General features: G+C 47.5%; 2 protein-coding genes across 4 annotated transcripts; both read left to right on the forward strand.

Moving 5' to 3' along the window:
• Positions 1 to 364: 364 nt before the first annotated feature.
• Positions 365 to 2,928, forward strand: ANAPC13 (anaphase promoting complex subunit 13). The gene is made up of 2 exons (XM_064666670.1): positions 365 to 484; positions 2,482 to 2,928. The coding sequence occupies exons 1-2, from the start codon at positions 386 to 388 to the stop codon at positions 2,605 to 2,607; spliced, it is 225 nt and encodes a 74-aa protein (XP_064522740.1). The 5' UTR covers positions 365 to 385; the 3' UTR covers positions 2,608 to 2,928.
• Positions 2,929 to 4,949: 2,021 nt separating this feature from the next.
• Positions 4,950 to 17,482, forward strand: LIPH (lipase H). 3 transcript variants are annotated; one of them, XM_064666667.1, is made up of 10 exons: positions 4,950 to 5,039; positions 9,148 to 9,515; positions 10,201 to 10,309; positions 10,391 to 10,492; positions 11,360 to 11,449; positions 12,532 to 12,699; positions 13,508 to 13,603; positions 14,510 to 14,621; positions 15,566 to 15,739; positions 17,046 to 17,213. In XM_064666667.1, exons 1-10 carry the CDS (start codon positions 4,988 to 4,990, stop codon positions 17,116 to 17,118), a joined length of 1,344 nt encoding a protein of 447 aa, XP_064522737.1. In that variant the 5' UTR covers positions 4,950 to 4,987; the 3' UTR covers positions 17,119 to 17,213. The 3 variants fall into 3 exon arrangements, with proteins under 3 accessions (XP_064522737.1, XP_064522734.1, XP_064522735.1); XM_064666664.1 differs by having other exon boundaries at positions 10,201 to 10,492; positions 15,667 to 15,739; positions 17,046 to 17,482; XM_064666665.1 differs by having other exon boundaries at positions 10,201 to 10,492; positions 15,566 to 17,134.
• Positions 17,483 to 17,492: the final 10 nt, after the last annotated feature.

A 17,492-nucleotide genomic window follows, 5' to 3' on the forward strand; every position in this document is an offset into this window, starting at 1 on the left:
ACTGCTCAGGGCAGCAAAGGGCTCTTGGCAGAGTTACAGGGGTGCTCAAACTCACTCAAAGTAGGCTTCTAGTCAGTAGATATAAACACGTGTAAATATCATTAATAAAAACCTGCTGGTTTTATATATTCATCTCTGATGCATATCAATCTGCAAATCACTTTTAATAGTGTTCTTTTCAGGTGAAGTAGTTCTTCTGTGGTTATAACCCCTTTTTGAGAGGATTAGGAAAATCAAGTTTAATCTTAACAATTTAATCTTAACATGAATTAGATCCAAACTAGAGCAAGCTCAGAGTCCGAACTGCAGCTCCTTGGCTGGGGATGTTGTTGGGAACAGCATCTGCTTTGTGTCACAGGTTTAGCTGCACTCACCTGCTGTGAGGATGGACAGCGAGGTGCAGAGGGATGGCAGGATCCTGGATTTGATCGATGACGCGTGGAGGGAAGATAAATTGCCCTACGAGGACGTGGCTATCCCTCTGGTAGGTGAATTGCTGCTTATCAATCTGAGTTAAGGCTGCTGTGTTTATCTCAGCCCCTTCCAAGAAACAGCACAGGGTATTGCTTGTGGTGCAGCTGATTTGTACAAAGGGCTCCTGGGATGGATCTGACTCTTTCCTTGCCCTATATGCCAGTCACTCCTGTGTGCATGAGGACTTGGATGTTTCTGTCCCCCTTCCCCTGACCAGTTATTGAATCTTCTCAGAACTGGAGTGCCCTCCCCTTCACACTGTTTTGGGTTTGGCATCAGGGAGAAGTTCTGGTTTGGAGAACAGAGATGATCAGTCTCACGCTGACAGCTGCAGTCTTGGTTACACTTTATTTCCACTTCCTGAAATTCCATTAAAAGAAGCTGAAAACTTTTCGTACCTGTTTCCAGTCAGTCTTTTCCAGATCCAGTATTGCTGTTGGCAGTTCAAGGACAGCAGTGAATGCACTGGCACCTGCAGTGCCATGTCCAAGGCATGGCAGCTGTCCTTTCATCCAGGGCACAGCTGCAGGGTGGGAGAGGGGCAGCGGGGGAAAAGCTCCTGCTGATCCCACAAAGCCCAGAGTTGAAGCTTCAGATCTCCCACTCTGAAACCTTTGCTTAGCTACTGTGAAACTTCCAGGGAAGCAGGAGGTAGCTGAGGATTTTCCCTTTCCTTGTTCTCTCTGGTGCACAAGCTTTACCCTGGCTAGCACTGACAAGGCAGTTGTGGGGATCATGGGGTGTTGGTCTCCTTCAGCATAGACACATTTCCAAATTGTGACGTGGCTCAAGCTTTAGCCTTTCCACCACTGGCTTTTCAGAGAGGACAAGGAGCAGCTGCACAACCCCAAAATCCATATATACAGCTCACAGGTTTTTCTGCCAAGAGCTGGGTTTGAGGGAGGGATCTTGCAGAACTGTAATTGTCAGATAAAAGAGCCCAAACCCCCTATTGCTTGGGATAACATTTATAAAGCAGGCTGAGTATTATAAACTGGTTCCTTACTGACATTTGCCTTTACCTTGAGTCCAAACATTACTGTTCTTCCCTTACAGCCACCTCTTGGGCTACTTACAGTCACATACAGATGGCAGCCCCAGAGCAGGAAGCCTCACCAACTAATAATAGAAAGAAAGGCCTGGCTGTGGATATAAAGATTCCCAGAGATGAGATTGCCTTTGATCACATGGGAAAAGTAGCACGAATTCACAGGAGACTTACTCAGGAGCACTGTACAGGAGCAAACAGAATGGCTGTGAAGTGCTCTTTGAGCCTGTCCTGAGCATTTGCTCCAGTGCCCACTTGAGAGATTCCTGGGAACTCAAATGGGCTCGAATCATACACTGTTTTCAAAACAGAAATATTTTAGTTAGCTCATGCTGGGATTTCCAGAGATCTAGAACTCAGAATTCCTGCCCAAATGGTATCTGGCAGAATAGCACTCACTCAGTGTGACTGCAGCAGTACAGCAACACAGAGAACAAATAATAGAAGGGAGTTCTGACTTCTACTATTGGTCCAGCACAGCCACACCTGAGTCCAGCACATAGAGAGGAAGGATTTCTCACCTGCCATGGGAATGAAACATGTTACAGAACCAGTTGTCTTAATAACAGCTATAATAACTGCAGTATCTGTATTCTTGCCAACAGCAGAAGCAGTGCATTGCAAACAAGCAGTGGAATAATTGCATTGCACTGTTATTTACTTACTTTGCATTTGCTATATATTCTCCTTCGCTGTGTGTGCAGTCTGAGTGTATAGCAAGGCCCCAGGGTCCTGGAAAACCAATTTACCTTTCAGATTAAGCACCATATTCATGTGAAAAGAATATTGTTCATAACGGGGCCCAGTAATATTTTTAAGTGGATCAGTATGTATGATATTTGTTGTTGAGATGCACCCTCTGGTCTCGTTTCTATTTATCCATACAAAGCCTTAACAACCTGCTGCTTTCAGGAAGTATATTTTGTGTGGAATGCATTGTACCTCTATTTTGTTCTCAGAATGAGCTCCCTGAACCAGAGCAAGACAACGGTGGCACCACCGAGTCTGTGAAAGAGCAAGAAATGAAGTGGACAGATTTGGCTCTCCAGTATCTCCATGAAAACGTTCCACCCACGGGAAACTAGTGAGTCAGTGAGATTTCATGCAGCAGATGCATGAATGCCACATGAAAATATTTTTCAGCTGACCACTGTTGTCAGAAGCTGCTCTAAGGAAGAAACAGCATTCCTGAAACATTTGGATTCCAGCAGTGGTTCTGCTCACAGCGACCAGTTTAAAATGCTTCTGTAATGAGTGTGAAATAGCAGAGGCTCTCTGACACCCAGAGCTAAGAGCAGAATGTTTCACTTATTTATTTCATTTTTTCTGTTAAATTTTTCTGAAGTTGGTGCCAATTCTGATCTTCAGTGTTTTCTACACATGATTAAAAAGTAGTTTTTACTGTCTCGAGTTGTTAGTGATTTCAAAGCTCACAATGGGATCATTGTCTAGAGTTCAGTGCAGAAACCCAAATAGCTGTGAGTTGTTACCATCTTCCACTAGTGTGTGGCGGAGGAAGGATGTGTGGGGCAGGTGTGAAAGGTTGGTCAACAGATCCAAGAGCTGGAAGTAGCCTGTAAACACAGGTGGTTACTTGAACTCCTCGCCTCAGGATCTGATGGTGGAGGTGGAGAGCATGTCCTGTGCTGACCTCCTGGGAATGTTTGCCAACACACACACCATGAACAGACAGTCTAATTTATGCTAAAATGGTGGTTACTCAAAATCATGGTCTTTAGAGGGATGATTGAGAGTTCCAAGGAAGAGCCTGCCAGTCCCAGGGTATTGCCAGTCCCAACCTATTGAAATGAGAGGCACTTGGATGAGCTACCTCAGAAGGGAAATGGAAATCCAAGGAAAGAAACAAGTAGAGCTTAGCTTCAGGCAATAAGTTGTTACCTCTTTCTGTGCTGAGAAGAAAGGCAAGGCCCTCTTGATTTATCCCATTTTATCTCTGATTCACAGATGTCCTTTGCAACAGGTAAAAGCCTTCTGTTCATCTTCGTGTTTCACTGTTGGACTGATTCTGTCTCACCATTGGCAGAACTTCTTGCTAAGGAGAAATATTTTGACAGAGTTTAGGATTACTGGTGGGGGTGAGAAAGGAACTGGAAGGAAAACAATGTTTAAATTATATTCTTTTGCCAGTGCAGCAGAAAAAGCACTGTCCTGGACTTCCAGACTCCACAGAAGTTTTTGAGTGTCTTTTCTCAATGTTTATCCTCTCCAAAATAACAAACCCCAGCTTTTGCCTGGGTGATCCGTGCCTGCACCAGACAAGCAGCACACACTTGTCTGAACAGGAAGGAGCTGCAGACAGGCAGCAGGAAGAGTTAAGGATTAACCCAAGAATTAGCAATGTCAAAAAGCTTAGTTTGCACAGCATGGACCAAAGAACCAGCCATGCAGCTGGGAGCTGTAATAGCTCAGCTCCTCGTTGGATCATCACCGGGAGGAAAAAGCAGAGCCTGTGCTTAATGAGGGAGTTCTGATCCTCCCCAGGTTCCCTTTCCCTCGCCTACAGTTAGAAGAATTTGCTAAGAAAACGTCAGGCAAAGCTACCACCCAGTTTCTATCCAGCAGCCATCCCTGCTCTCTCTTCCCCTCCTCTCTCACCCCTTTTCAAGCTCCCAACCACCCTTTTCTTCCCAATTTTGCCACTATATCTTCCAGCTTCAATGTCAGACTTCCTTTCCTGCCCCTGGCAGCTGTCTTTGCTTAGCTATCTTCTTCCTCCCATCCGTCAAGGAAAGAAAAAGCCTTTCTTACTTGAATTCATGATGTTCCAGCAGGTCTTCGAGAAAATGTGGTGGGAATGCCAGTTGTATGAGTGTCATCCAAGCAGCAGATGCTTGGGAGCCCAATGGAGAGCCAGACTGCCCCAAATACCTTCCCTTTGTCACACATAGTGCCGTGCACCTGCCTCCTGCCTGAGGGGACAGGGCTTTGTGGGTTGGAAGGGACTCTAGAGAGCAGGAGGAACATGGGAGATTAGGGATCATCATGAACTTTCCAAAGGCAGGGCCCTGGGAAACCAAGCACTGGCCCTGCCCAGATGCTTATCAGACTTGCAGTGACACCTACGATCCTCTTGACATTCTTTGCAAAAGACAAACAGGCAATAATTTCCTCAGTTTCAACACAATGTAGTCAAATTGCTGCTTACAGCGTGATACCAACCCATTTGTGTCTTTGATTAGTCATCTCCCAGGACAAACTATGTCTAAATTAAGGAAACCTGTTAGAATAGAAAGTGCCCCACCTTTTTAAGAAGAAGCTTCAGTTGTATAACTAAAGACTGGTCTTCATTTCTTGGCTGGTAACTTCCTGCTTTCACCACACCTACTGGGACAGGCAGAAAAAAAAAAAGGGAGCAAGTTGCTGTCAGAGCCAGCAGACACATGCCAAAGAAATTGTGGGATCCTTAAAGTCTCTTACCCATAGAAGCTCCATGTGGAAGTCCATATGCTGAGGCTGTGTGTTGTGTTCATCTACCTTTTGCACGGGGTGAAAACAGGTAAGAAATCAACCATTTGTTTTGAATGTTTTTTGTCAAATATAACACACTGTGCTTTACAGAAACATGACTGTGTCTGCCCTCTGCATTACAGTTACTGTGTAGGGTTTCTCACTAACATTATTTATTTCAGCAAAGCAAATTATACTGGTTACATGGATGGAGTCAGTTCTAAGAGTTCCAAATGTAAAACCAGAAGTATTTTTTTTATTATCTTTTCCTCCCTTTGCAAACATTTCTCTTATATAAGTACTATCCATCTGCACTGAAAATGTCATTGGAAATCTTCAGAGAATAATGATTTCTTTTCAGGGGTGTCATGTACAACAGAGGCAAAGGATGAATTACCATTTATGAACAGTAAGCTCCATTTGATATCCTCACAGCCCTACAAGAATCAACCTGTGTAACAATAAACAAATGTACTGCCTTGTGTTAGCATACACATGGGAGCAAGTCAAGTTACAGCTCTCTGCTTTGTAGGGAAAACAAACAGGGTTTAAAAAAACAGTATTCTTATAAATACTAACTTGTATTTCATCGGGTCCTCTGGAGTAATCTCGGGGTCACGTTTTGCTTAGTTTGTTTAATGCGCTGTAGGAAATGTACTCACAAGAAGTGGGGAAAAAGAGTTATGTGAAAAGGCAGGAGGAAACCAGGGAGCTATTGAGGACCAGTTTAAGAGGTGGAGGGTACACTCTCTGTGGAGAAGTGATGGAAATCTTCACCAGCACTCCTGAGATTCACGTCATGGTTGTGAAGTCTGCTGAAAGGGGAGAGTTATTGTCGATGGTTAAGAGCAGTCTGTTGAAACACACTGTACAGAGCCCAGGCAAGGTGGCACAGTGCCAGAGAACCTGCAGACAGACAGAGAAGCACCTCTGTGACCCAAGGGCCACAGCTGAGACAAGTGACCACTGACCCACTGATGTGAAAAAACTGTTGGAACTTCCCTTTGCAAGAGGACAGACTGGTGGAGGTAAAAAAAACTTGGCTGCTATTCTATTCATGCAGCCAGCTCAGGACCACAGCCCCAACACCACAGTGGCAAACCCTGCCTGTCCATAGGATCAGCATCCAGGACAGAAGGAAGAAAAAGCCTCCAAACACCATCTCCAAGAAAGGAATGAGAGAGACCAGGGGAATGCAGGCCTTGACAGCACTGCCTGGGACTGTTCTTGTGACCACAGTACTCCCACCTGGGAGTATGTAACTTCAGAACATACATATTCAAACTGAAAGAGAGTATGTTTAGATAACATATTTAGAAGAACTTCTTCCCTGTGAGGGTGGGGAGGCCCTGGCACAGGTTGCCCAGAGAAGCTGTGGCTGCCCCAGCCCTGGAAGTGTCCAAGGCCAGGTTGGACAGGGCTTGGAGCAACCTGGGCTAGTGGAAGGTGTCCCTGCCCATGGCAGGGGGTGGCACTGGATGAGCTTTGAGGTCCCTTCCAACTCAAACCATTCTATGATTCTATCATGATATATACTTATATATGTAAGTTCAGAACCAGGTTATTTTGAAGGTGCCTCTCCTGCTGCAATAGCACCTTGGAGGCTGATCTCAAGCTCAAGACCAAAGATGTCCAGCTCCCAGGCAGGGACATGGATTTCACACATTTTTATGCCCCCTGCTGCAGGTGCTGGAACCTCAGAGCACCTTGCCCAGCAGACAAGTGTTTTGCCCCTATTTTACATATCAGAAAACTGAGCAGGAGAATTTGAATTGCCAGAGTCTGTCTAGCAAGCTAATGGCCAAGGCAGGGCTGGGGGTGAGCTAATGGCATGCTGGGTTAATTGCCACATTCATTCACCTTTCCTGGAGGGAAAGTTAAGTTAGTTAAGTACAGTGCCAGGGTGTAACTTTCCACCTCACTTATTTGTTTGCAGACTTAATCTCAATAAGCCACTTACCCCAATCATCTGGGAGTTTCAAAGACACTTCCAGCCATTTGGGTAGGAGTCACTGTGCTCATTGGAAGGAAGAGCAAAGCCAGGATAACTGGCCATCCTGATGTGTCAGGTTGAGGCTGAGATGGGCACAATCCTGCCAGAAGAGAAGCCAGCAGGTTTTCTCCCCCCTGTAATAATATTATATATTATAATCCTGATCTGGTTTTAATAATCAAACCAGAATCAATTCGTGTCAGGTATCAGCAAATGCTGACCAGCTCTTTGGAAGCTCCTCTGTACCAGGAGGTTTAGGCTATTCTGATGACAAACACACTGCTCCTCTGGGCAAGTCTCAGCACAGGGCAGGAGATACAGACACAAATTAAGCAATCAGTGCAATCTTGCACCATATAGAAGTAATTCTTGCCTGGCATTTCTGCCTCTATTACTACAGCTTCAGTGGTGGTAAAGATGATTAACAACACCATATAATACTGCTGTACAATAACTAAAACAATGCCTAGTTATTAGTAAAACCAAGATAGTTGTATTTTTTTATGCTGCAGTAGCACCTAGAGGACAGTTGCTGAGTCTCACTGTGTGAGCTGGCGTAGATCAGCAGAAATGTGAGCTTTCCTCTGCCATTCCTCTGAGATCTCCACAACAGCAGTGCCACAGGAGAACTCCTGCTGCTCTTTCACTGGAGCTTCTTGGCACTGTAAGAATGGCTGGCCAGGAGACAGCCACCAGGTGACCTTTCCTCTTGGGAGCAGGGCCCAGAGCCACCCTGCCCCTGGGAGCCCTGGGGGAAGCATTAAGGAGCCAGAACACCCCCCATTCAAAGGCTCCTGGTTTCAACCCACGTTCAGTGGGCCTGGCTGAGGGCTCATTTCCCACCACTCCTGTCCCACTGTTCATATGGTACCATAGGCTTTATACAGTAAGGACTCCGTGGATTTCAGATGTTAAAATTTATGGTAGCAATTTAAAATATTCAGTTGGATTTAACTGCAACATCCTTTTAGCCTATTAACTTTTATTTCTGGAGCTCCTGGGGCTTCTACAGAGTAATTAGCAGAACTATGGCAACTGAGCAGATTGTTTTATGTGCTGGGCACATAGTATTTATATCACTCTCATGCTCCTGCTTTCCAAAGGAGGAGAGAAGGGAAAGTGGCTCGTAGAAACTGTGAGAGTTTCATCATATAGAAGTTAAAATGCACAGAGCATTGGAGATTTATCAGAGCACAATTAGGTTACAGCTGCAGGTTTTCTAAACTCTTCTACCCACTGCACAGCCTTTTAAGCAACAAAGATCAGGAAGATTCCTCTAGGAATTGCAGCCTGAAAAATTGCTGCAGCCCAGGGTATATGTGTGAGAGAGACACTCTCCCCCACAAGGTTCTTCAATAAGATTAAAAGGATTTGGGGGAAAGGACTGTGAGCCAGGAAGAGGCTACTAAACCTGGGAGGGCCTTTGTAAGCAGCGTCTGTCTGGAGACAGTTGTTCCATTCCCTGTCAGTGCCCTGTTGGAGGTTGTACTGGGAAATAAAGGCTCAGTTGGTGCTCTGCTGGAAAAGCAGGGCACAAAGACAGGCTTTCCACAGGCACAGACCATCCCATGGAGCAGCACTTACACCCAATTCAGTCACTCTTCAGCTGTGTACACAGCACCATCCGTGACATCCCACGCAGCCCAAGGGTGCCCACTTTGCAGTCAGGAATAGCAGGGTGCATCTGCACACACAAATGAAGCACTGAGCTGCCCCTCACACGGGAAATCCTCCGCGGCTGGGCAGCTCCAGGCTGGAGGTACAAACCAGCCCCGAGGACACCCATTTACCCTCGAGCCTGTCCAGAGCACCTGGGTGTGCTCCCAAACCAGCACAGCAACCATCCCGCTTGTCAGTCACTTCCTCACACTACCGGGATTTTTGGAGAGAGGCCATGCCATCTCCCAGCTGCTTGTGGAAGCAGGACTGCCTTGTTTCAGGGAATGCTGATCCAAGAAGGTGCACTTGCTGTCGTTGTTCCAACATGGCAAGAAAACCTACATTCCAAGGTAACTGCAGTCATGAACATGAGGAGAGGAGACAGGAGAGAAGCAGCCCTGGCTCAGACATGTCACAACACACGTCCCTGCCCCTGTGCAGGGCTGGCAGGTGGAAGCAAATGCACTGGGGCTACACTCCATTTGCCACTCTGTGCTCTTTTCAGATCCTGGGGAGACATGTCCTGCATTCACAGCCCTGGGCTTCTGGAGCGCTTTGATAGGGACAGAGCTGAAAGTGAAGCTGCTGCTCTACACCAGGCAGAACCCGACCTGTGCCGAGGAGCTCCACTCAACAACCTCTGAGTACCTCAACGTGACCAAGAAAACCACCTTCATCGTCCACGGGTACCGGTTCACAGGCTCTGCCCCCGTCTGGATCCCCGACCTGCTGCACCTCCTGCTTTCTGCAGAGGACATGAACATCATCCTCGTGGACTGGAATCAGGGGGCAACAACCCTCATCTACAATAATGCTTCCAGAAAGTGCAAAAGAGTTGCTGAGATTCTGAAGAAACTTATTGATGAAATGCTGGTAAGTTGGACGTTCACACTATGATATAGTCATTAAGGCACAGTATGTAAAGGGCACAAAGGAAGTGTTTAAAACCAGCAGGATGTCTGGGAATAGAAACTCCTAAAAGGAATACATTAATTTTTGCAGCTATCCTGCAGTGCCAAGTTGTACCCTTGGACTTGGTACGGTGGTATTTTGTTGCAATATTCAGTTTACACTCTGTCTCTCCATTTCTGGGTACAAAACTCTACAGACGTGTTTTCCTACACACAGAAACTTTACTTCCACTTTCTGTACGTCCAAAAATCAATTTAAGGGGATCAGCTACAGTTCACAGTTCCCCTAAGCTGTTGCACAAGCAATGAAGACACTGGATCATTAAGATCATGGTGTCTGCTAATTCCTTGCAGGAACCACATGTGGGCCAACTGGAATTTTACTCCTGGGGCCCATGAATAGTTTCTGTCTCCAGTGCCCCAGGAAAATACAGCCACTGCCTGAATTGTGTTCATCAGGTATGGGCCTCAAAGAGGGATGCTGGCTGCACTGTGGGACTATCAAAGGGGGAATATTTACACAGAGTGGAACACACCAAGAGAAAATGTGGGGAAAACAGTGAGATGCCTTTACATTCCTCCTCCTGATATTTTTTATGCCTTTCCTGTGCCTCAAATCTGTGACCATGAGTACTTTTAAATCTCAGATTCATGGAGCATCCCTTGACTCCATGCACATGATAGGAGTGAGCCTGGGAGCACACATCTCCGGCTTTGTGGGACAGATGTTTGGTGGCGCACTTGGAAGAATCACGGGTGAGCCTTCCCCCGTCAGTCCTTTGGCCTCAAGGCCAGCACAGCACGAGGCAGTGCCACCCACATGGCTTTGTGTTGCAGGCCTGGACCCAGCGGGGCCCTTGTACCGGGGAACCCCCCCCAGTGAGAGGCTGGACCCCACCGACGCACAGTTTGTCGACGTCATTCATTCCGACACCGACGGTACGTGACATTCCAGCTCTGCAGCCCCACGAGGAAACCCAGGGACTGATGGAGCATGGGAAAGCAGTGGTGGGGTGGGCAGCAGTACCAGGACCTTTGCTCCTTTGGCCCAGGACAGCAGATTCCTTCACTGGTGCTGGGAAGGACTCTGGGGTGCTCTGTTGCCCACTGTCCTCAGCACTCCCTCGGGAGCTGCTGGTTTCTTTACACTTCAAAACTTGCTGCTGGATTATAGCAGTTACAGCCTGGTGGTCCATGAATTACAAGGACCTGGGCCCTGTGTGGGAGCTCCTGCAGCACACAGTCCTGCCAGAGCAGTTCCACACTAACATCCCACCCCGGGCTCAGGCTGCATCCCAGCACACAGCATCTCCAAAGCTGGTCCCACAGCTCAGTGCCTTGCACAGCAGATCAGTTATCCCCAACCCATGGCTCCCTGCATGATGTTTCCAGTCTCCATCCCACCTCTTCTGAGCTAAACCTTCCTCTAGGGTGAATCTGGACTCTCCCTCAGCCCTATCCTTTCCCAGATCCACCAGCCAGGCCAGCCATGTGATGCCAGCCCTCCGCTCTGCTCCCATGGGCAGCCTACCCCTAGCACCTGGCTTTCCCACCTCATTGCTTCTCCCAGCCCTTCCAAGAAGTCAAACTCAGCACCACAGCAACACCCAGGTTTCACATCCCTTTTCTTCTCCTGCACACAGTGACACAAAAACCTAAATTTTGCACTGTTGCACACACAGGTTTATTTTAGGTATTTGATACCATCACTAAAATGACCCAGCTGGGTCACAACCGCCTGGCCTGCTCCCTAAACAGATGGATGGCATTAATATTCCTGCCCTAATATTTATTCCCTTTTATCAGGACTAGGTTACAGAGAAGCACTAGGCCACATCGACTTCTACCCCAACGGCGGGACCGACCAGCCGGGCTGTCCACTGACAATATTTTCTGGTAATTAATCCTGCCTTGAACTGCACAGACCCTGACAAAATGCTTCCATTTTCTCCTCAGAAAAGGAGGAGGAAGCCAGAGAAACATCATCACTGCTTAGAAAAGACATGAAACCCATATTCTGGGAAAGCCACAGCAGCAACCTCTTCCCAGCACTGATGTGACAGAGGTTTAGCTCATGTGCGTGAGAGTCAGGGTGACCTTTCTGTGCCCCTGTCACAGTGCAAGTGGGATTAATTCTCTGTGCAAAAAGCCATCAGGTAGATTTGTGCCTTTGTTTTGTGACTGCATTCAGAAAACCCGTGGGATTTTTTGTTTTCAATTACTATGAGCACACAAAAGCAGTGGCAAGAACCTGTCCAGAAAACGGGTTCAAGATGAATGTGGAGCAGGCAGTTAGACCAAATCTTGCACCTTCCTTGGTAGTGACTAACTGCAGTCTGGAAGGTAAAGGCCTAGTCTTGAATCAAAGAAAGCTTTTTTTGCTTTCAGCCTGGCATCTGAACTGGTTTGATGAAAGCTGGGTGAAAAAGATACCTCACAGAAGAAAAGGCAGCTTTGTGAACTCAACCCTTATCATACCTGAGAGAATCTACACAGGAAAACAGCCTGAACCAAAAATCCCTAGGATATGAGGCTTCACTCACTTTGCTCCTCATGCAACAAGGCATTTTATTAGTTTGGGCTTTCTAAAGAGTTTTTTTACACCAAAATGGAAGGTCATGTGCAAAACTAAAAGCAATATCCAGCTGTCAGGCCTGAGCTCAGAGAGGAAAACACCTGACATGGAACTGGATTCATATTTGGATCCTCTGGAACTGCAGTAGCCATACAAACAAATATGTTTTTAAAACCAAAAAGACAAGAAGAAAAGCAAGCCAGACACAGGCAGAGCTGAGTGCAGTCAAAGGGGGAGGCTGGTGCCCACTTACTGTTTTGCCACAGCCCAGTGCTCCCCAGTGCAATCCCCCAGGTCCAGACTGGTCAGGGACTGTCCACAGCTGTGTCCTGTGGGCACTAATCCTGTTTCCCTGATGAGTGAGGGTTCCTAACAAAATATTTCTTCCCTGTGTATGATTAAGGATTGCAGTATTTTAAATGTGACCACCAGAGGTCTGTTTTCCTGTTCCTGTCCTCCCTGACACGGAGCTGCAACATCACAGCGTATCCCTGCGACTCGTACGGGAATTACAGGAATGGCAAATGTACCAGCTGTGAAACCTTCTGGCCTATGCCATGCCCCATCCTAGGTAAGGATCCAGGGAATGTCAGACCATCCTGAACACAGAGCTTCCTGTCATCACTGTAACTTGTTGTGTGATGTTTCGCTAAAGGACCAACACGACACAGTGCTTTGCAAAATCATCGAAGTTATTTCCACTGAGGTTTTTGAGGCCTCCCCTTGGCTTCAAAGAGGTCTGAGAAACCTCCCTGTTCTTTGTACCATCACATCACATTGTGATCTAGAACAAAATTCACAGGTAAAGGATCCAGAACTAGGAAAGCCAAAACAAGACTTGGGATCTTTACATTACAGTCACAGAAACAATGAATTAAAGTCCTTTAGTTGTAGGGTTTGAGAGAGAGGGGCATGTTCTTGCTAAAACAGTATTTTCTAGTAAATTCCCAGCACCACAAACCTCTCTGTTCTCTAAAAGGAATGGCAGAGGGGTGAACAAAGGGGATTCTGGACCCACAGAGGCATCCCAGCCTGGGTGTGACAGCCCAGCATCAGCTCTGGAAGATTGATGCTAAAACACCTGACACTTCCAGAAAGGAAGTGGCAAAGCCAAGGGGATGATTTGCATTCTGCACTGAATGAAATCCTCCTTGACCATGGATAGCAGGTGTGGAAGAAGATCAGCCTTGAAGTACGTGCTGAACAGTAGCCAGGCATATTTAGTCCTAAATCTGCAGAGCAGAGGAGCTTGTGTCACACTGAGACCTGGCAGCTGGCAAACAATACACTATTTCTTAAACACTTGCTTATTTTCAGCCATTTAGTTGCTCATCTACCTGTGCAGTAACTGTGTTTCATTTTCAAACTGTCACCTGCAGGTTATTATGCCCATGAGTGGAAAAGCTATTTAACACAACAGAGCCATCCAGTGACAAGGATGTTTTTCGATACAGGGGACAAAGAGCCATTTTGCAGTAAGTGACTGAGATTTCCGAGACGATTTGTCTTTTTGGATTGCCTCCTTCAGCAGCAGCTGAGCAGAGATGGTTTGGTCATAGCCAGCATTTTAGAAACAATGCCAGTGGCTGCTGGTCAGAACTGTGTCCAGCTGCAGTTTGCCATGACATTCCTTATCTGCAATTCTGTGAAAGCCAACTTGCTTACAGTGCTAGGAAACTGGTTGAGAACTTGCAAATTAAATATAAAAGTTCCCAAACCGAGTTTCAAAGCAACACACCATTCTTTTGTGAAAGGAAGAGGTGTGTGGGAATGGTGGGAGACAAAGAGAGACCGTGCAGGTGAAAAAGCTACCCCTGGAGAAAAGCAAGAGGTACAGGGAAAGGGGGAGAATTAATGGAAAAAAGGGTGTCACCGAGGTTTCTCCTCCTCCCTGTGATCACCAAAATAGCAAGGCATGGGCAGGGATTATGGCCTGAGCTCCAGAGCTGGTCAGCAAGTGAATTCAGACTTACAGATCAAAGAATTGTGCTCCATGATAGGGATTACAAATGACAGATGCTGAGAACAAAAATGGAGGGGTTCCAAATGGGACAGGAGAAAGAAAAGAAAAGGAAAGGCAATCTGGAAGTGAAGGGGGAAGGCAGGGTGTTAAAGGGGGTGTGCTTAGAGTCATACAGAGAGGCCATCCTGCAAGGATAACCCTTTCTGTAGTGCTTTCCTGACACCTCTTAGTGTTTCTGTTAAAAAAATCTCTGCTAGGAGGGATGGAGAGCAGGGAGGAGAAAGGGATTTTGGAGAGAAATTTGAAGGGGTTATGTCCATCCTCCACCTGCAGCTCCACTCCCAGACAGGCACACAGTAGCTTGACAGCAGAGTGAGCCTGCCAGATCTAACCACACTTGTTCTCTCCCTCCCCTCAGTTTATCACTACTTTGTGGATATTATCACGTGGAACAAAGACACCAGGAGAGGTACGTTCAGCATCGTACTAGCTGATGAGACTGGGAAGAAGGCAGAATCCAAAGTTAATCCGTAAGTCTTACTGATCTGATAATGTGTAAATGCCAAAGAATCACTTGGCACAACTGCAGCTGGGAGGAGGCAAGACATCCTCCTCCATATCCCTGCTGATACCTGCCAGTGCACATGCCTATGGGATTTCCCAGCCCGATGGAATTTCCACAGCCTCCCCCAGCACACACCACCTGACAGCCCAGCACTGTGATTTGGGCCCTTCTCATTCCTTTTAAGGACTGAAGTGGACAATCCCAGCCAGAGGCACAGCTGCCCCTAGGTTTCCACTAAGGCAGAAGGAAAAGCATCTCCCCCTCTTTCAATCCCCTCCCAGGAGTGTTCTGCTCCAGCTCCCAGTGCCCAAGACAGCTGGGATGAACCTGGGCCTGAATATCTCACATCCAAATCAACTTGTTCTGTTCAGAGAGGCAAATTAATGACTGGTGTTTATAGAACATGCAAATTCTTGATTGATCTAAACACACTTCAGCCAAACAATCCTGCTCAACTAGTTTTCCCAAGTATCTCTGACTGCATATTCCCTCAGCCATATCTGGGATCTGCTTGCAGTGGAGCAATCTGCATTGCTCCTGCACCAAGAGCAGTGCAGATTTCATGCCTGTCTCGAAGTGACTCAGTGTTCAGGTCTGAACAGCCAGCCAGGTACAAACATCACTTGGATCCAGTCCACTCGGGATCAAAGCAGAATCACGGAGAGGATTCTGGTTTGGGACAAACAACATCAGACCTCTGTGTCCCCACTCCCACCCCAAAGAGCTGAGTGCCAAAGTGGCTGAGCAGGTTCACACCTGGGGGCCTGAATCCACACCCACCTTCTGTAAATCAGAAACTAATCACTAATTGTGCCCTCCTCCCCCAGCTCTGCTACTCATTTTACACTGAATACATTAAACCTGGTGCTATTCCCTTGGGGATTCTGACACTGTCTGCTTTACCTTCAGAGAAGCTGCCACCTTCCAGCAGTACAACCAAATTACTTTGCTCACGGGATTCGACCAGGATCTTGAAAACATAGAGAAAATTTCCTTGACATTTTCCACAGGATCTGTCATTGGCCCAAAATTCAAACTCAGGATTCTCCAAATGAGGTTCCAGTCACTCACAAACCCAGAAAGGTGAGCAGAGCTCTACAAACAAACCATTTCTATTGTTGTAGACTGGACAGAAGCAAATGAATCTCCCAGACTGCTGGCCTGGCTGAGTTTGTGCAGAAGAATTAGATTTGATTTCACATTTAATAATTCTCATGCACATATCATGGGAATAGAATCCCACAGCTGAATACCTACTTGAACACAGAGGCTGTCTTATCGTACTGAAAACATGCCACTGGTGACGTGACTCTGATGTGGTCTGACATCCTGACCTTTGGTCAGGAAAATGACCTTTGAGAAGCTGCCCAGGCCTGAACTCCGGGCTGAAGGGAAATGCAGCTCTCAGGGAAGCAGAGATGCCCAGCCCCAAATGCACATTTTATATCCCAGTCAATTTCTATGGGCAGTCGAGCAGGGAGATTATTTTACTCCTGGAATTCCAGCAACTGGGAGCTGCTGGCCACTCTGCCCAAAGCCCAAACTGCTGTCCACACCACCATGAGGTACCTCCCAGAGCACTGCTGCTGATATTTCTCCAGCTGCTTCAGTCACCTCTTTAGCCTCTGTCTGCTCTGCAGTCCTACCCCTAAGCTTCCCTGATTCCTAGGGCACCTTTGGAGGATGGAATCTCTGCCTGAGCTCAGCAAGCACAGAATCTCTTAGGCTGACTTTGTGTGCAAAACCACCATGTGGACATCAAGCCAGGCCATGCTTTAAGTTTGGGTTAAAACAAGGGCTGCATATCACAGAGTGAGGAGGGTGAAGCAAAAATATTCAGGACTTTTAACACATTAAGTAATCAGTCACTGCCAGGGGAGGGATGCCCTTCCCTCCCTCCTCCCCTCTTCCAGGGCTAATGCTCATGTTTTCCCAGTGAAAGCTTAAGTATTTCCTCTGGTTTTTGGCTGGACTAGCTCCAGGCCAGATCAATGCCTGGTCCCAGCTCAGAACAGCAGCAGAATTCCTCATGCCGGGAGCAGCAAAGCAGCAGGACCAGGCAAGTGAGCTGGAAGGACCACCTTTTTTGGTGGACACAGAGGTGTGGACTGGTTTAATGGGAACCATGGATCTGCAGGTAATGCCTGTTTGCTGGGGCTTTTTGCATTCTGTTTTTCTCACAAGCAAAAGATCACATAGAACAGAAGAGAAAAACGCTCAAGGTATCCCTGCCCTTGGTAAGGCTCACTCACTTTAGGTGGACTAGGAGCTAGTTCTCCTGAGAACACGAGTTATTTTACATATGCCCCCAGCACATGGCAAGACTCAACTGGAGGATGACAGGGGAAAAAAAAGCCTTTTTTCACTTTTGGCCCGTGTTTTCACACAGACCCCAGCTGTGCCGATACGACCTTGTGCTGACGGAGAACACCCAGAGAACCTTCAAGCCCATCCCGTGCTGAAGCCGAGACCCGAGGACGCCGTGTCTGGGCGGGGCAGGGACATTTCACAGCCGTGTGGGGACTCACCTGGCGCTCCCGGGACACTTCACAGCCGTGTGGGGACTCCCTTGGCGGTCCCGGGGCGCCTCCCGTGCGGACCGGGCAGCGGGGCCCGCTCTCCACGCAGGGCATACAAAGGGGCTGTGGGAGCGACAATAAAACAACGGCAGCGCGTGGGTTTAAAGCGCGTGCTTAAAACGCAGGTTTAAAGCGTGTGTCCAAGGAGCGTATCCGCGCTGAACCGCCTTTGAACCCTGAGGAGTGCAGGCTCCCTCCGAGCCCTCGCGCGTCCCCTCAGGGGCAGCCCCGCCCGCCATCCCCGCCCTCAGGGGCGG

This window comes from Pseudopipra pipra, chromosome 10, assembly GCF_036250125.1.
Source record: "Pseudopipra pipra isolate bDixPip1 chromosome 10, bDixPip1.hap1, whole genome shotgun sequence".
NCBI classification, from domain to species: Eukaryota; Metazoa; Chordata; class Aves; order Passeriformes; family Pipridae; genus Pseudopipra; species Pseudopipra pipra.